This window comes from Salmo trutta, chromosome 4 (genome assembly GCF_901001165.1).
Source record: "Salmo trutta chromosome 4, fSalTru1.1, whole genome shotgun sequence".
In the NCBI taxonomy this organism is placed as follows: Eukaryota; Metazoa; Chordata; class Actinopteri; order Salmoniformes; family Salmonidae; genus Salmo; species Salmo trutta.
Window position 1 is genome coordinate 44,064,538 of NC_042960.1, and position 24,355 is coordinate 44,088,892.

At 45.4% G+C, this 24,355-nt stretch overlaps 2 protein-coding genes across 2 annotated transcripts in view; one reads left to right on the top strand and one right to left on the bottom strand.

The window, feature by feature from the left end:
• The window catches only part of LOC115193029 (ubiquitin carboxyl-terminal hydrolase 24), a 52,712-nt gene extending 49,456 nt beyond the window's left edge, over positions 1-3,256 (bottom strand). Inside the window, exon 1 of the mRNA XM_029752023.1 lies at positions 2,862-3,256. Within this exon, the coding sequence (XP_029607883.1) occupies positions 2,862-3,134 (273 nt within the window). The 5' untranslated portion in view covers positions 3,135-3,256. The remainder of the gene's footprint in view (positions 1-2,861) is intronic.
• Positions 3,257-3,954: 698 nt separating this feature from the next.
• On the top strand, positions 3,955-16,543 carry bloc1s2 (biogenesis of lysosomal organelles complex-1, subunit 2). Its single transcript, XM_029750898.1, has 5 exons — positions 3,955-4,156; positions 14,328-14,435; positions 14,690-14,809; positions 14,919-15,023; positions 15,879-16,543. Exons 1-5 carry the CDS (start codon positions 3,985-3,987, stop codon positions 15,908-15,910), a joined length of 537 nt encoding a protein of 178 aa, XP_029606758.1. The 5' UTR covers positions 3,955-3,984; the 3' UTR covers positions 15,911-16,543.
• Positions 16,544-24,355: the final 7,812 nt, after the last annotated feature.

Consider the following 24,355-nt stretch of genomic DNA (forward strand, 5'->3'; position numbering starts at 1 on the left):
GGTTTCTCAAATGATTGCCTCGCCTGGTTCACCAACTACTTCTCTGATAGAGTTCAGTGTGTCAAATCGGAGGGCCTGTTGTCCGGACCTCTGGCAGTCTCTATGGGGGTGCCACAGGGTTCTATTCTTGGGCCGACTCTCTGTATACATCAATGATGTCGCTCTTGCTGCTGGTGAGTCTCTGATCCACCTCTATGTAGACGACACCATTCTGTATACTCTGGCCCTTCTTTGGACACTGTTAACAATCCTCCAGACGAGCTTCAATGCCATACAACTCTCCTTCCGTGGCCTCCAACTGCTCTTAAATACAAGTAAAATTAAATGCATGCTCTTCAACCGATCGCTGCCTGCACCTGCCCGCCTGTCCAGCATCACTACTCTGGACGGTTCTGACTAAGAATATGTAGACAACTACAAATACCTAGGTGTCTGGTTAGAGTGTAAACTCTCCTTCCAGACTCACATCAAACATTTCCAATCCAAAGTTAAATCTAGAATTGGCTTCCTATTTCGTAACAAAGCATCCTTCACTCATGCTGCCAAACATACCCTTGTAAAACTGACCATCCTACCAATCCTCAACTTCGGCGATGTCATTTACAAAATAGCCTCCAATACCCTACTCAATAAATTGGATGCCGTCTATCACAGTGCCATCCGTTTTGTCACCAAAGCCCCATATACTACCCACCATTGCGACCTGTACGCTCTCGTTGGCTGGTCCTCGCTTCACACTCGTCGCCAAACCCACTGGTTCCAGGTCATCTACAAGACCCTGCTAGGTAAAGCCCCCCCTTAGCTCAGCTCGCTAGTCACCATAGCAGCACGCGCTGTAAATGACACCCCCAAAGCCAATTCCTCCTTCGGCCGCCTCTCCTTCCAGTTCTCTGCTGCCAATGACTAGAACGAACTACAAAAATCTCTGAAACTGGAAACACTTCTCCCTTACTAGCTTTAAGCACCAGCTGTCAGAGCAGCTCACAGATTACTGCACATAGCCTATCTATAATTTAGCCCAAAAAACTACGTCTTCCCCTATCGTATTTATTTATTTTGCTCCTTTGCACCCCATTATTTCTACTTGCACTTTCTTCCACTGCAAATCTACTATTCCAGTGTTTTACTTGCTATATTGTATTTACGTCGCCACCATGGCCTTTTTTTTGCCTTTACCTTCCTTATCTCACCTTATTTGCTCACATTGTATATAGACTTATTTTTCTACTGTATTATTGACTGTATGTTTGTTTTACTCCATGTGTAACTATGTGTTGTTGTATGTGTAACAGTGTAGGTTCCGTCCCTCTCTTCGCCCCAACCCGGGCTCGAACCAGGGACCCTTGCACACATCAACAACTGACACCCCACGAAGCATCGTTACCCATCGCGCCACAAAAGCCGCGGCCCTTGCAACGCAAGGGGAAACCCTACTTCAAGTCTCAGAGAGAGTGACGTCACCGATTGAAACGCTATTAGCGCGCACCACCGCTAACTAACTAGCCATTTCACATCGGTTACATATGTATCATACTGCTTTGCTTTATCTTGGCCAGGTCGCAGTTGTAAACTTGTTCTCAACTTGCTCAACTTGCCTACCTGGTTAAATAAAGGTTAAATATTTTTTTTTATCATTATGTCTTAACAGTAAGCAGCAACAGCATCATTTTCAACTTAAGTATTAGGAATATAAACTGATCTTTCAACATAAAATGTCCAATGGTATTTTACTTAATCAGGTAAAAACCGCTGAATGGGATCAAACATTTGTGCGATTGAGTTATTTTGATGATACCCAAATCACCAAAACGGTTTTGCCCTGCCCCTACTTGATTCTCTCTAGCTAGCTTGCAGCTGCTGTATGCTGGAGTTTAGTTAGACATCACGTTGTCACTGGACTATAAACAATTTAAAGTACTTTTTTTATTAGACAATATTTAAAGCCCAAGATGGCCGTATCAGGTTCACGGGCGATTGCGAAATCTCAGCTTCTCTTAATGTACCTAGTTATAGCCAGCTTAGTTCGCGTAGCTAACGTTGGCTAGCTACATTTTAGTCAGTTATCAGACGCTCTTATCCAGAGCCCATACATGAGCAATTAGGGTTAAGTGCCTTGCTCATCGACGGATTATTCACGTAGTGGGCTCAGGGATTCCAACCAGTGACCTTTCGGTTACTGGCCCAACGCTCTTAACCGCTAGGCTACCTATCGACTTCGTCTCCGGCCTAACAACACCGGTGCCAATATCCAACAAACACCGGCTTCTCGGGCATTATCACTAGCCACATTACATTATGCTAAGATGCATACAGATGTGCATTTCCCCAAGATAATGAATGCTAAGATCTTAATATCACCACATTCACTCTGCAAACCGGCTTTATTAATAACTATTGCCAACACTAGTTAGTTGGTTAGCAAGTTTGCCCCATGTAACGTTAGAGATTCGCGCATTCCCCCATCCCCAAGCGCTGGGCTAGCTAGCTAACTACCTAGCTAGCTGTCTAGCAACCGCTACATTCTGAATCGGATGTTGGCTAGTGTGCACCCAACTTCAATACTGATGATGAAAGTATCTAGTGCTGTATTTACAACTCAACTAGCCGGGTGTCGAATTTATGCAGACCGAGATTGCGCTAACGTTAGCTAACTAAATTGAGTTATGCATGCCGCGGATTTTCCTTCTATATTTTGACAGCCAGGCATGAGCGGTGCGCGCTATGCAATATTGTAGGGCGAGCCCTGTCTGGCTACCTAGCCACCATCATCGCTAGATTTGATAGCGCTAACGACGTTAGCTAGCTTGTGTTCTAGCTTACGAAGCCAGCGAACTAACGTTACTATCCTTCTTCGCCCTTACCTCGCTCTCCACCACATCGTGGTATGCGGGAGGTGGGTCGAACCCTCCAGTCCCAGTCCGCCCGCTAGACTCCCCGTCTCCACTCGGGCCTGGGGCAGGGCCACTCTCCATCGGCTCATATCCATACCCAAGACCGGGGCTTTCGTTGGTCAGGAGCGCCACAGCCTCGTTGATGTCGTTCTTCGCCAGGCGTAGCGCCTTGCGTATCGCCACTGCATCTGGGAAACCCATGCAGAGGAGAGTTGTCATATGTTGCTCCTCTTCTGTCTCCATGGTTAAGTTTTGTGTCTCAGGCTAGCTACAAACGGGATGTAAAACAGCACAGCCCTGTAGCGGTGCACGGCGCCATGTTTACAATCACGCAGGCTGTCACGATGGTTCACTGGACACTTCCTGCGTAGAACGTCAGCACCCTGACCCACCCATATGAACCGAAGAGAGGACTGAGGATCCCCTTTATTTTACCCCAAAACATCTAACATTTGGCTGACTAGTTAGCTCCGCAAACACTAATATTATGTTTCACGCTGATTCGAAGTGTTCATAATGCAACACGACTAGAGGCAAAACAGCATGGACAGCTCGAGCTCACTACACTCGAACAACGATAAAACAATATAAATATAAAACTATCAATCAATATGAATAGGAAAAATATAAATGAATCGTGATATTATTGTTTGTGTGATGATGGTGAGTGGTGACAACCACACGACGTAGCACGCACCTGTCAAGTAAAAGGGTGTAGCTCGAATTCAGAAGAGGGGGAATAATTTATTTTTATAATTTTATTGAACCTTTTATTTAAAAAAAATATTGAACCTTTATTTAACTAGGCAAGTCAGTTAAGAACAAATTCGTATTTACAATGACGGCCTACCAAAAGGCCTGCGGGGACGGGGCTGGGATTAAACATTACAAAATGTAATAAAAATATAGGATAAAACACACATCATGACAAGCGACACACCACAACACTATATACAGAGGGACCTAAGATAACAACATGGCATAGCTGCAACACATGATCGCACAACATGACAACAGCACAAAAGGCAAGAAGGTAGAGACGACAATAAATGTCACGTGAAGCTCTCCATCATGTGACTGGCGGAAAGGCAAAATGGCGGCCACGGGAGAGGAGGCTGCTGCGATGGATAGCATCTCCAGAGTACCCCCGGCCCATCCTACCGTCCTCAGCCTGGGAGGGAGCTCCGAACCCCGGGGAGAGCCTGGTGAGACTGCTGCTGACGGCCAGGTTGTGCCCGCGGCGCCCAAGAAGCCTACCAGCAGCAGTGAGTGGCGCTTGCTAGCTTCCAATTCCAGCTAACCGTAGCAGGTCGACAAACACAAATGGGCCAATGGAGACGACCTGGCTGCAAGTTGATGCGCTATTTTAGTTATTGAGAGCAAGAAGATTAACAATTTGTTTGTTGTTTACTCTGGCCATCTTCTGATATGAGACTGGTGTTAGTACCTTAAGGGCTGGCTCTAGACTTTTGGGCCCTGCAATTCTACACGTTTTGCCATGATGCCATGTTAATTATACAGTATCTGAGAGTGACTCACAAAATCAATGGGGGTCCCATGGAGGTTACTGCCCCTGGGTGGTATTTGGCCATGATAACTGACTAGACTAACATACCAATCTAAAAATTGTTAGCTGACATGGCTAATTGAGTGACTGTCTGACTGACAAAACAAGAGCGAAACTGCTGATGTAACAACCACATGTTGAACTTGAACCTTGTGTATTCTAACTCTAAGCAGTAAGTTGAGACCCCAACTGAGTTAATATATACACTACATGACCAAATGTATGTCGACACCTGCTCGTTGAACATATCATTCCAAAATCATGGGCATTAATATGGAGTTGGTCCCCCCTTTGCTGCTATAACAGCCTCCACTCTTCTGGGAAAGCTTTCCAGTAGATGTTGGAACATTGCTGTGGAGACTAGCTTCCATTGAGCATGTGTTGCAACCCGAGGACAGATGATTTCTATGCGCTTCAGCACTCGGTCATCCCGTTCTTTGAGCTTGTGTGGCCTACCACTTCGTGGCTGAGCCATTGTTGCTCCTAGATGTTTTAACTTCACAGTGACAGAACTTACAGTTGACTAGGGCAGCTCTAGCAGAGCAGACACTTTATGAACTGACTGAAAGATGGCATCCTGAGCTCATCAGTATGGGCCATTTCACAGCCAATGTGTGTCTATGGAGATTGCGTGGCTGTGTGCTCGATTTTATAGACGTGTCGGCACAGATGTGGCTGAAATATGCGAATCTGCTAATTAGAAGGGGTGTCCACATACTTTTGTGTGTGTACGGTACCAGTCAAGTTTGGACACACCTACTCATTCAAGGTTTATTTTTACTATTTTCTACATTGTAGAATAATAGTGAAGACATCAAAACTATGAAATAATACATATGGAATCATGTAGTAACCAAAAAAGTGTTAAACAAGTCAAAATATGTTTTAGAATCTTCAAAGTAGCCACCCTTTGCCTTGATGACAGCTTTGCACACTTTTGGCATTTTCTCAACCAGCTTCACCTGGAAGGAGTTCCCACATATGCTGAGCACTTGATGGCTGCTTTTGCTTCACTCTGCGGTCCAACTCATCTCAATTGGGTTAAGGTCAGGTGATTGTGGAGGCCAGGTCATCTGATGCAGCGCTCTCCTTCTTGGTCAAATAGCCCTTACACGGCCTGGAGGTGTGTTGGGTCATTGTCCTGTTGAAAAACAAACAAATGACAGTCCCACTAAGCACAAACCAGATGTGATGGCGTGTCACTGCAGAATGCTGTGATGGCGTGTCACTGCAGAATGCTGTGGTGGCGTGTCACTGCAGAATGCTGTGGTGGCGTGTCACTGCAGAATGCTGTGGTGGCGTGTCACTGCAGAATGCTGTGGTGGCGTGTCACTGCAGAATGCTGTGGTGGCGTGTCACTGCAGAATGCTGTGGTGGCGTGTCACTGCAGAATGCTGTGGTGGCCATGCTGGTTAAATGTGCCTTGAATTCTAAATAAATCACAGACCGTGTCACCAGCAAAGCACCATCACACCTCCTCCTCCATGCTTCACTGTTGGAACCACACATGCAGAGATCATCCGTTCACCTACTCTGCGTCTCACAAAGACACAGCGGTTGGAACCAAAAATATAACATAGACTCATCAGACCAAAGGACAAATTTCCACCGGTCTAATGTCCATTGCTCGTGTTTCTTGGCCCAAGCAAGTCTCTTCTTATTGGTGTCCTTTAGTAGTGGGTTCTTTGCAGCAATTCAACCATGAAGGCCTCATACACGCAGTCTCCTCTGAACAATTGATGTTGAGATGTCTGTTACTTGAACTCTGACACATTTATTTGGGCTGCAATTTCTGAGGTTGGTAACAAATTAACTTATCCTCTACAGCAGAGGTAACTCTGGGTGTCATGAGAGCCAGTTTCGTCATGGCGCTTGATGGTTTTTGCGACTGCACTTGGAACTTTCAAAGTTCTTGAAATGTTCAATATTGACTGACCTTCCTGTCTTAAAGAAATAATGGACTGTTGATTATCTTTGCTTATTTGAGCTGTTCTTGCCATAATATGGACGTGGTCTTTTACCAAATAAGGTTATCTTCTGTATACCACCCCTACCTTGTCACAACACAACTGATTGGCTCGAACACATTAAGAAGGAAAGAAATTCCACAAATTCACTTTTAACTAGGTACACCTGTTAATTGAAATGCATTCCAGGTGACTACCTCATGAAGCTGGTTGAGAGAATGCCAAGAGTGTGCAAAGCTGTCATCAAAGCAAAGGGGGGCTACTTTGAAGAATCTCAAAGATAAAATATATTTTGATTTGTTTAACACTTTGTTTTGTTTTTTTGTTACATGATTCCATGGTTCTTTAAAAGTAATTTCCTCACGATCTTAAATAAGCATGCCCCTTTCAAAAAATGTAGAACTAAGAACAGATATAGCCCTTGGTTCACTCCAGACCGGACTGCCCTCGACCAGCACAAAAACATCCTGTGGCGTACTGCAGTAGCATCGAATTTTCCCTGCGATGTGCAACTTTACAGGGAAGTCAGGAACCAATACACACAGGAAAGCAGACTAGCTTTTTCAAATGGAAATTTGCCTCCTGTAGCTCTAACTCCAAAAAGTTCTGGGAAACTGTAAAGTCCTTGGAGAATAAGAGCACCTCCCAGCTGCCCACTGCACTGAGGCTAGGAAACACTGTCACCACCGATAAATCCACGATAATCGAGAATTTCAATAAGCATTTATCTACGGCTGGCCATGCTGTCCTCCTGGCTACCCCGGCCAACAGCTCTGCACCCCCCGCAGCTACTTGCCCAAGCCTCCCCAGCTTCTCCACCCAAATCCAGATAGTAGATGTTCTGAAAGAGCTGCAAAAACCTGGACCCGTACAAATCAGCTGGGCTAGACAATCTGGACCCTCTTCCTAAAATTATCTGCCGCCATTGTCGCAACCCCTAATACTAGTCTGTTCAACCTCCCTTTCGTTTCACCCGAGATTCCTAAAGATTGGCAAGATGCCGCGGTTATCCCCCTCTTCAAAGGGGGTGACACTCTAGACCCAAACTGTTAGACCTATATCCATCCTGCCCTGCCTTTCTAAAGTCTTCGAAAGCCACGTTAACAAACAGATCACTGACCATTTTCGAATCACACCATACCTTCTCCGCTGTGCAATCGGGTTTCCGAGCTGGTCACGGGTGCACCTCAACCACGCTCAAGGTACTAAACAATATCACAACCGCCATCGATAAAAGACAGTACTGTGCAGCTGTCTTCATTGACCTGGCCAAAGCTTTCGACTCTGTCAATCACCGCAGGGGCGGCAGTTAGCCTAGTGGTTAGAGCGTTGGACTAGTAACCGCAAGGCTGCAAGATCGAATCCCCGAGCTGACAACGTAAAAATATGTTCTGTCCCTGAACAAGGCAGTTAACCCACTGTTCCTAGGCCGTCATTGAAAATAAGAATTTGTTCTTAACTCACTTACATTTACATTTAAGTCATTTAGCAGACGCTCTTATCCAGAGCGACTTACAAATTGGTGCATTCACCTATAATATCCAGTAGAACAACCACTTTACAATAGTACATCTAAATCTTTTAAGGGGGGGGGGTTAGAAGGATTACTTTATCCTATCCCAGGTATTCCTTAAAGAGGTGGGGTTTCAGGTGTCTCCGGAAGGTGGTGATTGACTCCGCTGTCCTGGCATCGTGAGGGAGCTTGTTCCACCATTGGGGTGCCAGAGCAGCGAACAGTTTTGACTGGGCTGAGCGGGAACTGTGCTTCCTCAGAGGTAGGGAGGCGAGCAGGCCAGAGGTGGATGAACGCAGTGCCCTTGTTTGGGTGTAGGGCCTGATCAGAGCCTAAAGGTACGGAGGTGCCGTTCCCCTCACAGCTCCGTAGGCAAGCACCATGGTCTTGTAGCGGATGCGAGCTTCAACTGGAAGCCAGTGGAGAGAGCGGAGGAGCGGGGTGACGTGAGAGAACTTGGGAAGGTTGAACACCAGACGGGCTGCGGCGTTCTGGATGAGTTGTAGGGGTTTAATGGCACAGGCAGGGCACAGGCACTTGCCTAGTGAAATAAAGGTTAAATTAAAAAAATCTTATCGGCAGAGTCAACAGCCTTGGTTTCTCTAATGACTGCCTCGCCTGGTTCACTAACTACTTCTCAGATAGTTAAGTGTGTCAAATCGGAGGGTCTGTTGTCCGGACCTCTGGCAGTCTCTATGGGGGTACCACAGGGTTCAATTCTCTGGCCGACTCCTAGCTCTGTATATATCAATGGCCCTTCTGGCCCTTTGGACACTGTTAACAAACCTCCAAACGAGCTTCAATGCCATACAACACTCCTTCCTTGGCCTCCAACTGCTCTTAAATGCTAGTAAAAATAAATGCATGCTCTTCAACCGATCGCTGCCCGCCCGACTAGCATCACTACTCTGGACGGTTCTGACTTAGAATATGTGGACAACTACAAATACCTAGGTGCCTGGCTAGACTGTAAACTCTCCTTCCAAACTCATATTAAGCGTCTCCAATCCAAAATTAAATATAGAATTGTCTTCCTATTTCGCAACAAAGCCTCCTTCACTTACGCTGCAAAACATACCCTCGTAAAATTTACTATCCTACCAATCCTCGACTTCGGCAATGTCATTTACAAAATGGCCTCCAACGCTCTACTCAGAAAACTGCATCCAGTTATCACAGTGCCATCTGGTTTGTCACCGACGCCCCATATACTACCCACCACTGCGACATGTATGCTCTCGTCGGCTGGCCTTCGCTACATATTCGTCTGCTAGGTAAAGCTCCGCCTTAACGCAGCTCACTGGTCACCATAGCAACGTTCCAGCAGGTATATCTCACTGGTCATTCCCAAAGCCTTTGGCTGCCGTTCCTTCCAGTTCTCTGCTGCCAACAACTAGAACGATTTGCAAAAATTGCTGAAGTTGGAGACTTACAGTTGAAGTCAGAAGTTTACAAACACCTTAGCAAAATACATTTAAACTCAGTTTTTCACAGTTCCTGACATTTTAATCTAAGTAAAAATTCCATGTCTTATGTCAGTTAGAATCACCACTTTATTTTAAGAATGTGAAATGTCAGAAAAGTAGTAGAGTGATTTTATTTCAGCTTTTATTTCTTTTATCACATTCCCAGTGGGTCAGAAGTTTACATGCACTCAATTAGTATTTGGTAGCATTGCCTTTTAAATTGTTTAACTTGGGTCAAACGTTTCGGGTAGCCTTCCACAAGCTTCCCACAATAAGTTAGGTGAAATTTGGCCCATTTCTCCTGACAGAGCTGGTGTAACTGAGTCAGGTTTGTAGGCCTCCTTGCTCGCACGCACTTTTTCAGTGCTGCCCACAAATGTTCTATAGGATTGAGGTCAGGGCTTTAGGATGGCCACTCCAATACCTTGACTTTGTTTTCCTTAAGCCATTTTGCCACAACTTTGGAAGTATGCTTGGAGTCATTGTCCATTTGGAAGGCCCATTTGCGACCAAGCTTTAACTTCCTGACGGATGTCTTGACATGTTGCTTCAATATATCCACATAATTTTCTTTCCTCATGATGCCATCTATTTTGTAAAGTGCACCAGTCCCTCCTGCAGCAAAGCACCCCCACAACATGATGCTGCCACCCCCGTGCTTCACGGTTGAGATGGTGTTCTTCGGCTTGCAAGCATCCCCCTTTTTCCTCCAAACATAACGATGGTCATTACGGCCAAACAGTTCTATTTTTGTTTCATCAGACTAGAGGACATTTCTACAAAAAGTACCGTCTTTGTCCCCATGTGCAGTTGCAAACCGTAGTCTGGCTTTTTTATGGCGGTTTTGGAGCAGTGGCTTCTTCTTTACTGAGCGGCCTTTCAGGTTATGTCAATATAGGACTCGTTTTACTGTGGATATAGATCCTTTTGTACCTGTTTCTTCCAGCATCTTCACAAGGTCCTTTGCCTTTGTTCTGGGATTGCGTTGCACTTTTCGCACCAAAGTACATTCATCTTTAGGAGACAGAATGCGTCTCCTTCCTGAGCGGTATGACGGCTGCGTGGTTCCATGGTGTTTATAATTGCGTACCATTGTTTGTATAGATGAACATGGTACCTTCAGGCGTTTGGAAATTGCTCCCAAGGATGAACTAGACTTGTGAAGGTCTACAATTTATTTTCTGATGTCTTTGCTGATTTCTTTTTGATTTTTCCATGATGTAAAGTGAAGAGGACCTGAGTTTGAAGGTAGGCCTTGAAATACATCCACAGGTACACCTCCAATTGACTGAAATGATGTCAGTTAGCCTATCAGAAGCTTCTGAAGCCATGACACAATTTTCTGGTATTTTCCAAGCTGTTTAAAGGCAGTCAACTTAGTGTATGTAAACTTCTGACCCACTAGAATTGTGATACAGTGAATTATAAGTGAAATAATCTGTCTGTAAACAATTGTTGGAAAAATTACTTGTCATGCATGAAGTAGATGTCCTAACCGACTTGCCAAAACTATAGTTTGTTAATTAACAAGAAATATGTGGAGTGGTTGAAAATGAGTTTTAATGACGCCAACCTAAGTGTATGAAAACTTCTGACTTCAACTGTATCTCCCTCACTAACTTTAAGCATCAGCTATCTGAGCAGCATACGGATCTCTGCAGCTGTACACAGCCCATCTGTAAATAGCCCATCCAACTACCTACCTCATCCCCATATTGTTTTTATTGACTTTTTTTGCTCTTTTGCACACCAGTATTTCTACTTCAGTCAATCAAATGTATTTATTAAGCCCTTCTTTCGTCAGCTGATGTAACAAAGTGCTGTACAGAAACCCAGCCTAAAACCCCAAACCGCAAGCAATGCAGGTGTAGAAGCACGGTGGCTCGGAAAAACTCCCTAGAAAGGCCAGAACCTAGGAAGAAACTTCGAGAGGAACCAGGCTATGAGGGGTGACCCAGTTCTCTTCTGGCTGTGCCGGGTGGAGATTATAACAGAACATGGCTAAGATGTTCATAGATGGCCAGCAGGGTCAAATAATCACATTGGTTGTCGAAGGTGCAACAGGTCAGCACCTCAGGAGTAAATGACAGTTGGCTTTTCATAGCCGATCATTCAGAGTATCTCTACCGCTCCTGCTGTCTCTAGAGAGTTGAAAACAGCTGGTCTCCCGACCCCCCCCCCCCCCCCCCCCCGACACATAACTACTGCAGCATAAATACTGGAGGCTGAAACAGGAGGGATCGGGAGACACTGTGGCTCCGTCCGACGATACCCCCGGACAGGGCCAAACAGGCAGGATATAACCCCACCCACTTTGCCAAAGCACAGCCCCCACACCACTAGAGGGATGCCTTCAACCACCAACATATCATCCTGAGACAAGGCAGAGTATAGCCCACAAAGATCTCCACCACGGCACAACCCAAGGGGGGGTCGCCAACCCAGATACTTGCACATCATCATCTGCACATTTATCACTCCAGTGTTAATTTGCTAAATTGTAATTACTTGCTACTATGGCCTTTTTATTGCCTTACCTCCTTACTCCATTTGCACACACTGTATATATATTTTTCTATTGTGTTATTGACTGTACTTTTGTTTATCCCATGTGTAACTCTGTTTTTTGTCGCACTGCTTTGCTTTATCTTGGCAGTTGTAAATGAGAACTTGTTCTCAACTGGCCTACCTGGTTAAATAAAGGTGAAATAAAGTGTTATTTCATAGTTTTGATGTCTTCACTATTATTCTACAATGTAGAAAAATACTACAAATAAAGAAAAACCTTTGAATGAGTAGGTGTGTCCAAACTTTTGACACGTGTGTGTGTGTGTGTGTGTGTGTGTGTGTGCACGCACGCACGCACACGCTCTTTTGGTCATGTATGTATGCATGAATGTGGACACCTGCTCGTCGAACATCACTTTCCAAAATCATGGGCATTAATTTGGAGTTGGTCCCCCCCACTAGATGTTGAAACATTGCTTTTGGGACTTGCTTCCATTCAGCCACAAACGCATTAGTGAGGTCTGGCACTGATGTTGGGCGATTAGGACTGGCTCGTAGTCAGCATTCCAATTCAGCCCAAAGGTGTTCGATGGGGTTGAGGTCAGGGCTCTGTGCAAGCCAGTCAAGTTCTTTGACACCGATCTCGACAAACCAGTTCTGTATAGGTCTTGCTTTGTGCACGGGGGGCACTGTCATGCATAAACAGGAAAGGGCCTTCCCCAACCTGTTGCCACAAAGTTGGCAGCACAGAATTGTCTAGAATGTCATTGTATACTGCTGTGTTAAGATTTCCCTTCACTGGAACTAAGGGGCCTAACCTGAAATGTGAAAAACAGCCCCAGACCATTATTCCTCTAACACCAAACTTTACAGTTGACACTGCATTGGGGCAGGTAGCGTTCTCCTGGCATCTGCCAAACCCAGATTCGTCCGTCTTACTGCCAGATGGTGAATTGTTGTTCATCACTCCAGAGAATGTTTCCACTGCTCCAGAGTCCAATAGTGGTGAGCTTGACATCACTCCAGACGTCTCTTGGCATTGCGCATCTTAGGCTTGTTTGCGGCTGCTCGGCCATGGAAACCCATTTCATGAAGATCCCGATGAACAGTTCTTGTGCTGATGTTGCTTCCAGAAACCGTTTGGAACTCTGTAGTGAATGTTGCAACTGAGGACAGACTATTTTTACGTGCTTCAGCCCTCGGCGGTCCCGTTCTGTGAGCTTGTGGCCTACCACTTCACGGCTGAGCCGTTGTTGCTCCTAGACATTTCCACTTCACAATAACAACGCTTACAGTTGACCAGGGCAGAAATGTGACAAAATTACTTGGTGTAAAGTTGGCATCCTATGACGGTGCCACGTTGAAAGTCACTGAGCTCTTCAGTGAGGCCATTCTACTGTCAATGTTTGTCTATGGAGATTGCATGGCTGTGTTTTTGTTTTTTATAAACCTGGCAGCAATGGGTGCGGCTGAAATAGGGATGTCCACATACTTTTTTCTATATATTTATGAGTGTATATACTGAACAAAAATATAAACGCAACATGCAACAATTTCAAAGAATTTAAAGAGTTACAGTTCATATAAGTAAATCAGTCAATTGAAATAAATTAATTATGCCCTAATCTATGGATTTGACATGACTGGGCAGGGGGGCAGCCCTGGGTGGGCATAGGCTCACCCACTGCGGAGCCAGGCCCAGCCAATCAGAATGAGTTTTCCCAACAAGAGCTTTATTACAGACATTAATACTCCTCAGTTTCATCAGCTGTCCAGTGGCTGGTCTCAGACGATTCCGCAGGTGAAGCAGCCGGATGTGGAGGTCCTGGGCAGGCCACATGGTCTGCAGTTGTGAGGCCGGTTGGATATACTGCCAAATTTTCTAAAATGACGTTGGAGGCGGCTTATGGAAGAGAAATGAACATTCAATTATCTGGCAACAGCTCTGGTGGAAATTCCTGCAGTCAGCATGCCAATTACACGCTCCCTCAACTTGAGACATCTGTGGCATTGTGTTGTATTACAAAACTGCCCATTTTAGAGTGGCCTTACTGTATATTGTCCCCAGCACAGGGTGCACCTGTGTAATGATCATGCTGTTTAATTAGCTTCTTGATATGCCACACCTGTCAGGTGGACGAATTCTGGGCAAAGGAAAAATGCTCACCAACAGGGATGTAAACAAATGTATGCACAAAATGTGAGTTATTAAGCAACTGCTTATGCCTGGAGTCAGCCATGAGTACCCTTTATTACATTAGAATGCAGTAGCTAAGCCGACTATCACAGCATCATGCCAAGGGACTGGCAAATTGGTCCTACATCTGAGGTAGGAGCCAGCTGAATCCTCCAGACTACGGATGATGGGATGTTTCTACAACATGTCAATGTTGTGTAACTGCTGTGTGTGTGTAGGTGACGGTGGGGTGGAGACTGCAGAGGAGGCTGTAGAACCAGACATCAATGAGCTCTGTACAGACATGTTCGATAAGATGGCGGTCTTCCTACAAGGAGAACTCACAGGTGTGCCTGTCTATCGGTCTGTATTCCTGCACGTCTGTCTCCCCTGCCTGTCTCTGACTGTCTTCTGTCTCTCCCTCTACATTGTCTATACAGTTGCATACTAGTATATGCTGAGTGTACAAAACATTAAGAACACCTTCCAAATATTGAGTTTTATTACACTCAGTGAATACTGTCATGTCTTCAGCATAACAACGTCATAATCTCCTGTTGTGGAGAAAGTTTCATGCTCCCCCGTTTCCCTCTTCACCCAGGCACCTGTGAGGACTATCGTCTGCTGGAGAATATGAACAAGCTGACCAGTCTGAAGTACATGGAGATGAAAGACATCAGCATTAATATCAGCAGGAACCTGCAGGACCTCAACCTCAAGTGTATGTTTATTTGCCTTTCAAACGTGAGGGGGACGCTTGCGACCCTTTATGAAAATGTTTTTTTTTAACCTTAATTTAGCTGAAAAATATATTGTTTTGTGTGTTACAGATGCCAGCCTCCAGCCCTATCTAGACCAGATAAACCAGATTGAGGAACAAGTGTCGTCTCTGGAGCAGGCTGCTTATAAACTGGACACCTACTCCAAGAAGCTTGGTAAGACAGAAACACACACACACAGAGACAGAGTAGCATGCCTGTGGAAACACATATCTTAGCTTCATATTGCAAGTCTATATTTATACCAGGGCTGTAAGTGGAAAAGGGCCTACTGAGTTCCAGTGTGTAACCTTAACCTTCACCAGACTGACTGGGGGAGAGAAGTGGTAGATAGAAATAAATATATGTTAGCTCGGTCACTAGGGCTTCTCTATTAGAATCTAATAGCAGTCTCTATGGCAGATGTGCTAAGAATAGCCGTGCTGCAGTGTTCAGCTCAACATTAAAGCCCCATGCAGTGTTTATGTATTTTTTTTAATCATCACTGTATGTCTAATAAATCACTGTTTATTTAAACAACTCCTAAATATATATTTGTATCATTTATTACCCTGTTCCTCTTTTGGCCATTGAAATGCTCAGTCTGATCGTGTGGGTGTTAGGAAAGAAGTTTGAAGATATTCACATACACAGCCCTGATTGGCTGATAGGATGATCTAGAGCCCACCCGCTTACCCTGATGAACGGTTATTGGTCTTTTATAATCAGATCAGATTGTGACGTCATGATCTGGACCGAAAACTCCATCCCACCTGAACAGGCTGTGTTATTTCGACCTCATAGTGTCATATTAAAAATGCACTGGCCCTTTAATGTTAGGAACAGCCTTATGGTGCCCTCTGCTGTTTAAGTTTACCTCTATAGCCTGAGCTCCAACAGCAGAGAGCGCTAGCACACTGTCCCAAATGAACAGCTAAAAATTAACTTCCCTTGGACACTACTCCTAAGTGTGTGTGTGTGAGACTAACTAACCTTCCTGCACAGTCAGTCAATCTGTCTGTCTCTCTGCAGAGGCCAAGTTCAAGAAACTGGAGAAGCGATGATGAGGAGTAAATATGGAAGAAGAATATAAGGAGGAAGAGGGGTTGATGGAGGGGGGTACTGGTCGTCTTTCTCCCCGTCTGTTAACCCATTTGATCTGAGGAAGCAAGACCCACATCTTTACCTCTCTATATAAAGGCTGGTGTTGTATGAGGTAGCCTGGGGTTGGTTGGAGGGATATCCCAGACGTTAGACCTAGTATTATCATTTTTGTTGGATCATTAAAGTTGCTTGTAGATGGGGCTTTAGGTAGTTTGAGTCCATATTCCTGTTAGCAACATTCCAGGCCGCTCTGTCGTCCTGTCACTATGGCAATTTACTTCCTGGATTTAGTGAATTGACCCCTACCTTGGTGCACACTACCCTAGAATCACCAACCTCCTTCTAACCTTGAAGTTACACCGCTAAGAAGATGACAACCAAATTCACTTTTCTATTGATGGACTTTAGCTTCTTTAAATGTTTTCCTCTGCTGGCATCATGAACTGAATTCAAACTTTTTTTATAATCTTTATAATACTTTTTTGCTTGTGTATACTAATGTCCCTTAAAAGCATTGCCATACATGTTTGATTGCAGCATGTGTAAAATGTATCTTCTAAAAACATTAACTAATAATAAATCTGTGAAGGAAACTGATGTTGTCATTTGGCCAGCAGATGGAAGCGGTACTCCATGTTCATAATGAAGTGCAGGCTGTGTGTGAGACTAGGGTGTGATCTCCCAGACGACATTGTTGATTCACATTTCCACTGAAACATTCTCCCAGACCCCCTCTGCACCCTAACTAACCACAAAACCTCTCATATCCAGAGCAACTTACAGGAGCAATTAGGGTTAATAGCCTTGCTCAAGGGCACATTGACAGATTTTTCACCTCATCATCTCAGGGATTCGAACCAGTGACCTTTTGGTTACAGGCCCAATACTCCCTCTGTCTTTCTCTTTATCCCCTTCCTTTCTCTCCCTCTTTTGTCCTGGAGCAAAGCAAATCTGATCCCATTGCCAGGGGCAATAGATTATCAGAGCGGAGGCCGATACGGCCTCCTGCACTGCTCTCCTGTGTGTAGGTAAGTGGCTGCATGGGGGTTCTGAGTTTGTGTGTGTGTGTTTGTTTGTAGGGGCTTAATCTAAAGCAGGTCTCTGTCATGAGGCCAGTGAAGGCCCAGCTCATTATTCATAATGTAACATTATTTACCTCTTCCTCTCTCTCTCCCCTAGTCGATAAATGTTTCAACATGGTGTTTTCTCTTGTTGCTACAACTTACAATCTTCAGGGGGTACAATATATGACAAACTCGGTTTGAACTCTGGTTGACTGTGCGCCACAGGACGGTCAACTCGCTGAGACAGCATCATGAGTGTAACGCTGCGTATGGGGGGGTTAAATCCGATACATAGGGGAACGGGACAAGGGAAGGAGAATTAAATGAGGATCTGGTTTCTTTCCCCCGTCATCCGACTCTTTATTGCTCAAGAAAGTCTTATTTTTATCTTTGTACTTTTACCCATTTTTCTCCCCAATTGGTAGTTAGTCTTGTCCCATCGCTGTACCTCCCGTACGGACTCGGGAGAGGCGAAGGTCGAGAGCCATGCGTCCTCCGAAACACGACCCTGCCAAGCCCCACTGTTCTTGACACACTGCTCGCTTAACCCGGATCCAGCCGCACCAATGTGTCAGAGGAAACATTGTACAACTGGCAACTGAAGTCAGCTTGCAGGCGCCGACCCACCACAAGGAGTTGCTAGAGCGCAATGGGACAAGGACATCCCGGCCGGCCAAACCTTCCCCTAGCCCGGACGATGCTGGGCCAATTGTGCGCCGCCTCATAGGTCTCCTGCTCACGGCCGGCTATGACACAGCCTGGGATCAAACCCAGTCTGTAGTGACGCCTCAAGCACTGCGGTGCAGTGCCTTAGACCGCCGCGCCACTCGGGAGGCCCAAAGAGTCTTATTTAAAGGGAGGCGTGATCGAGGCCTGCTACAGTCTATCAGGAGGCTCTGAGGACATCCCTTCAAGTGCCAATACAGTTTACTCTGATTTATTATATGAATCTGTGTAACCACTGAAAGACCGACACAAAGCCTGACAATCACACACTCTAGATCAGGGGTTTTCCCACCTCTCCTCTGGGACCCGAAGACATTTCACAATTTTGTTGTAGCCCTAAACCAGCTCACCTGATTCACCTATTCAAGGGCTTGATGATTAGTTAAAGTTGATCAGGTGTGCTAGCTGTCGATAAGTTAAAATGCATGGAACAGCTGGGGGCCCCCCGAGGAGAGGTTTGAAAACCCCTGCTCTAGATGGATAGAAAGATAGATGGGACACTAGCCAGTATTGGCACATAAACATATTATGCGTACGCACAGACTGTTCTTACTGGTACTGACCACAAAAGTCCCTGAGAGAGTCCTTGAGAAATATGATTTTAGAAATATCAAACATCAATCAAGATGGCCAATTACAATAGCAGGGCAGGATGCCACACCACACTGTTGAGTAAGTGAGGGGTTCTGGAAAAGCTCAGTTGTATTCATGAAGTGTGCATGCGCATGTTTTTTTTAAATTTTCTGCTTTGAAATATTATACGTCTGTTCTCAGCACCATGTCTAACTGGTACCAGGTCACTGCAGGTCCCACTGTCTCCCAGACCCACAGGTACCCGAGTCCCTATGGGGAGACTGGTGAGGGGTCAGAGGAACGACAATGTATCTTATCTTCGCCGCCGACAGAGATGGCCGCCTCGCTTCGCGTTCTTAGGAAACTATGCAGTATTTTGTTTTTTTATTTCTGTTACTCCAGGAAATCTTAAGTCTCATTCCATACAGTCGGGAGGAACTATTGGATATAAGAGCAACGTCAACTTACCAACATTACGACCAGGAATACGACTTTCCCGAAGCGGATCCTCTGTCTGGTCCACCATCCAGGACAATGGATCGGATCCCAGCAGGCAACCCAAAACAACGGCGCCATAGAAGGGGCTGACGAAACGGTCTTCTGGACAGGCTCTGTAGACGGGTACATCGCTCCCGAGTATACTACTAGCCAACATCCAGTCTCTTGACAACAAGGTAGACGAAATCTGAGCAAGGGTTGCCTTCCAGAGAGACATCAGAGATTGTAACATTCTCTGTTTCACGGAAACATGGCTCACTCGGGATATACGTTATCAGAGTCGGTACAGCCACCTGGTTTCTTCACGCATCGCGCCGACAGACACAAACATCTCTGATAAGAAGAAGGGCGGGGGTGTATGCCTTAGATTAACGAGTCGTGGTGTGATCATAACAACATACAGGAACTCAAGTCCTTTTGTTCACCTGACCTAGAATTCCTTACAATCAAAAACGACCGCATTATCTACCAAGAGAATTCTCTTCGATTATAATCACAGTCGTGTAATCCCCCCCCCCCACACACATATCCTGAGGCTGCATTTATTGTAGCTGGGGATTTTAACAAGGCTAATCTGAAAACAAAGCACCCTACATTTTATCAGCATATCGAATGCCGAACCCGGGCTGGGAAAATTCTGGATCATTGTTATGCTAACTTCCGTGATGCATACAAAACCATCCCTCGCCCTCCTTTTGGCAAATCTGACCACGACTACATTTTGTTGCTCCCAGCCTATAGACACAAACTAAAACAGGAAACGCCAGTGCTGAGGTCTGTTCAATGCTGGTCCGATCAATCTGATTCCATGCTTCAAGAATGCTTCGATCACGTGGACTGGGGTATGTTCCGGATAGCGTCAAACAACAACATTGATGTATACGCTGATTCGGTGAGCGAGTGTATTAGCAAGTGCATCGGTGATGTTGTACCAACAGCGACTATTAAAACCTTCCCCAACCAGAAACCGTGGATTGATGGCAGCATTCGCACAAAACTGAAAGCGTGAACCACTGCTTTTAATCAGGGCAAGGTGACCGGAAACATGACCGAATACAAACAGTGTAGCTATTCCCTCCGCAAGGCAATCAAACAAGCTAAGCGTCAGTATAGAGACAAAGTAGAGTTGCAATTCAACGGCTCAGACATGAGAGGAATGTGGCAGGGTCTACAGCCAATCACGGATTACAAAAAGAAAACGAGCCCTGTCTTGGACCCCGATGTATTTCTCCCAGACAAACTAAACAACTTCTTTGCTAGCTTTGAGGACAATACAGTGCCACCGACACGGCCCGCTACCAAAACCTGCGGACTCTCATTCAATGCAGCCAACGTGAGTAAAACATTTAAACGTGTTAACCCTCGCAATACTGCCGGCCCAGACGGCATCCCTAGCCGCGTCCTCAGAGCATGCGCAGACTAGCTGGCTGGTGTGTTTATGGACATATTCAATCAATCCCCATCCCAGTCTGCTGTTCCCACATGCTTCAAGAGGGCCACCATTGTTCCCGTTCCCAAGAAAGCAAAGGTAACTGAGCTGAACGACTATCGCCCCGTAGCACTGACTTCCGTCATCATGAAGTGCTTTGAGAGACTAGTCAAGGATCATATCACCTCCACCCTACCTGACACCGTAGACCCACTCCAATTTGCTTACCGCCCCAATAGATCCACAGGCGATGCAATCACACTGTACACTGCCCTATCCCATCTGGACAAGAGGAATACCTATGGAAGAATGCTGTTCATCGACTACAGCTCAGCATTTAACACCATAGTACTCTCCAAACTCATCATTAAGCTCGAGACCCTGGGTCTTGACCCTGCCCTGTGCAACTGGGTCCTGGACTTTCTGACGGGCTGCCCCCAGGTGGTGAGGGTAGGGAACATCTCCACCCCGCTGATCCTCAACACTGGGGCTCCACAAGGGTGCGTTCTCAGCCCTCTCCTGTACTCCCTGTTCACCCAAGACTGCGTGGCCATGCACGCCTCCAACTCAAGCATCAAGTTTGCAGACGACACTACAGTGGTAGGCTTGATTACCAACAACGACGAGACGGCCTACAGGGAGGAGGTGAGGGCCCTCGGAGTGTGGTGTCAGGAAAACAACCTCACACTCAACGTCAACAAAACAAAGGAGATGATCGTGGATTTCAGGAAACAGCAGAGGGAGCACCCCCCTATCCACATCGACGGGACAGTAGTGGAGAAGGTGGAAAGTTCCTCGGCGTACACATCACGGACTAACTGAAATGGTCCACCCACACAGACAGCGTGGTGAAGAAGACGCAACAGCACCTCTTCAACCTCAGGAGGCTGAAGAAATTTGGCTTGTCACCAAAAACACTCACAAACTTTTACAGATGCACAATCGAGAGCATCCTGTTGGGCTGTATCACTGCCTGGTATGGCAACTGCTCCGCCCACAACCGCAAGGCTCTCCAGAGAGTAGTGAGGTCTGCACAACGCATCACCGGGGGCAAACTACCTGCCCTCCAAGACACCTACACAGCCCGATTTCACAGGAAAGCCATAAAGATAATCAAGAACAACAACCACCCGAACCACTGCCTGTTCACCCCGCTATCATCCAGAAGGTGAGGTCAGTACTGGTGCATCAAAGCTGGGACCGAGAGACAGAAGTTGTTTTTCAATCTCAAGGCCATCAGATTGTTAAACAGCCATCACTAACATTGAGTGGCTGCTGCCAACATACTGACTCAAATCTTTAGCCACTTTAATCATTTAAAATTGGATGTAATAAATGTATCACTAGTCACTTTATCTAATGTTTACATACCCTACATTACTCATATGTATATACTGTACTCTATGCCATCTACTGCATCTTGCCTGTGCCTTTCGGCCATCGCTCATGCATATATTTATATGTACATATTCTTATTCATTCCTTACACTTGTGTGTATAAGGTAGTTGTTGTGAAATTGTTAGATTACTTGTTAGATATTACTGCATGGTCGGAACTAGAAGCAGAAGCATTTCGCTACACTCGCATTAACATCTGCTAACCATGTGTATGTGACCAATAAAATTTGATTTGAAACTACACTGATCAAAAATATAAATGCAACAATTTCAAAGATTTTACTGAGTTACAGTTCATATAAGGAAATCAGTCGATTGGAATAAATTCATTAGGCTCTAATCTATGGATTTCACATGGCTGGGCAGGGCCGCAGCCATGAGTGGGCCTGGGAGGGCAGAGGCCCACCCACTAGGGAGCCAGGCCCAGCCAATCAGAATGAGTTTTTCCCCACAAAAGGGCTTTATTACAGACAGATTCTCCTCACTTTTATCAGCTGTGCGGGTGGCAGGTCTCAGACGATCCCGCAGGTGAACAAGCCAGATGTTGAGGTCCTGGACTGGCGTGGTTACCCGTGGTCTGCCATTGTGAAGCCGGTTGACAAATTCTCTAGAATGACATCGGAGGCGGCTTATGGTAGAGAAATTAATTTTTAATTATCTGGCAACAGCTCTGGTGGACATTCCTGCAGTCAGCATGCCGATTGAACACTCTCTCAACTTGAAACATCTGTGGCATTGTGTTGTGTGACGAAACTGCAAATTTTAGAGTGGCCTTTTATGGTCACCAGCACAAGGTCCACCTGTGTAGTGATCATGCTGTTTTATCAGCTTCTTCATATGCCACACCTGTCAGGTGGCTTATCTTGACAAAGGATTAATTCTCCCTATCGGGATGTAAGCAAATTTGTGCACAAAATTTGGGAGAAATAAAGAACATTTCTGGGATCTTTTATTTCAGCTCATGAAACATGACTAATTACATGTTGCGTTTTATATTTTTGTTCAGTATAAATACCCCCAAACACTGTCTCATGCATAGAGACCAACAAACCGCAACATAAATACTGAACACCACCAACTTCAGAGTGAACAGCATAGTGCCTTGCTTGGCCTGCGGAACCTAGCAGCTATCTTCTGTCCAGATAGAGTGCTGGTCAGTCAGTGGTCATGTCATTGTTGTGGTTGACACTTCATATGGGTGACCGAGAGAGACGGAGCACTTCTTTGTTAAATTAACAAGTCCCAAATTTCCTGTCTAAGAGAATATAAATATCTGAGTAGTTTGGCGTTAGATCATAGTTTAGAGTTGGTGTGTGTGTCATAATGAGCACATTTTCTTGTTGTAAATATGTTTTCTGGTTGAGAAGATGGTATAACTAGATTACAACTATTGGTAAAGGAATCTTTTTCATGACGATGAAATATTTTGGTCTTTCTGTAGTTATTTTTTATTTTTAATATGTTAATAAAATGTCATACAACCTGACTATGATGTCATAAACCAACCAATTTTGCGCGCTAGGCTGTTAACTCTATCTCTGCAAGGTAGGGGTAAATACTTCCCCCTACCTGCCGGCCACAGCAGGGTATGTGTGTACGTGCGTGTGCACCACCATCTCCAAAGTGTGTGTGTACCACTATGCTTCTGATTGATGGCATGGGCCCCCAGCTTCAGAGATATTTACACACAATAAATAGAGCACATCTAACCTGGTCCAGATGCCTGCTGTGTGTGTCCTCCCCTAGTCCGGACCCCTGCTCTGCTCATGTCACAGCCCTCCTCAAGGCTGGATGGCATTACCAGCAACTACATCCATGTGGTTCACATTGTGGCTGTGATAGATAAGGGATGTGTGTGTATGTGTACCACAAAAACATCCACCTCCATGGGGTCACTCCTGTTTGGGAATCCACGTTTTGTGTGTGTGTGTGTGTGGGGGGGGGGACTAACTGTATACCTCCATGTGTTATGTGTTAACATTTAGACTACGTTACCCAGCAGGCTATGTGGGAGGCGGATGGTTGAAGAATGCCTTGCATGGCTAAACATGGAGTTTTCTAGCAGAAGTATATGTTCATTAAAAGTAGTTAAACCTATGCCCCGGTTTGTCATTATATAAGGAACAAACATAACATGGTGTCAGATTGGTAGTCGCTATGACGAGACAGAGAAAAGAAAGTAACTCTGCAAATTTCCGCGACGAAAATGGAACATTCTACCACAAGTCAAGTGACGTGAGTAGTCGAAGATGTTAGCTTGCAAGAGCGAGGACAACGAGCCATACTGAAGTAAGAGAAATTGACTGTTCCTTTTCTCCGTCATGGATAGGCTTAGTCCTCCTACTCCTATGCAGTTTACAGGCAATCTAGCTGACAATTGGAAACGTTTCAAGCAGAGATTCAATATCTACCTAGCAGCCAGTGGTGCAGGGGGAGATGATGACAAATTGAAAGCTTCCATTTTTCTGCATGTTATTGGAGAGGATGCATTGGACATTTACAATAGCTTTCAGCAAGACGAGGCAAACTTGACATTGACTGTGCTAATGGCTAAATTTGAGGAGTACTTTGGACCAAGCCAGAACGTCACGTTTGAGAGAGACAAGTTTTTCTCTCGTGATCAGAAACAGGGAGTCAGTTTTGACCAGTATTTGGCTGAGCTGAACACACTGAGCAAAACGTGTGAATTTGAAAATCTGAAAGACTCACTAGTGAAA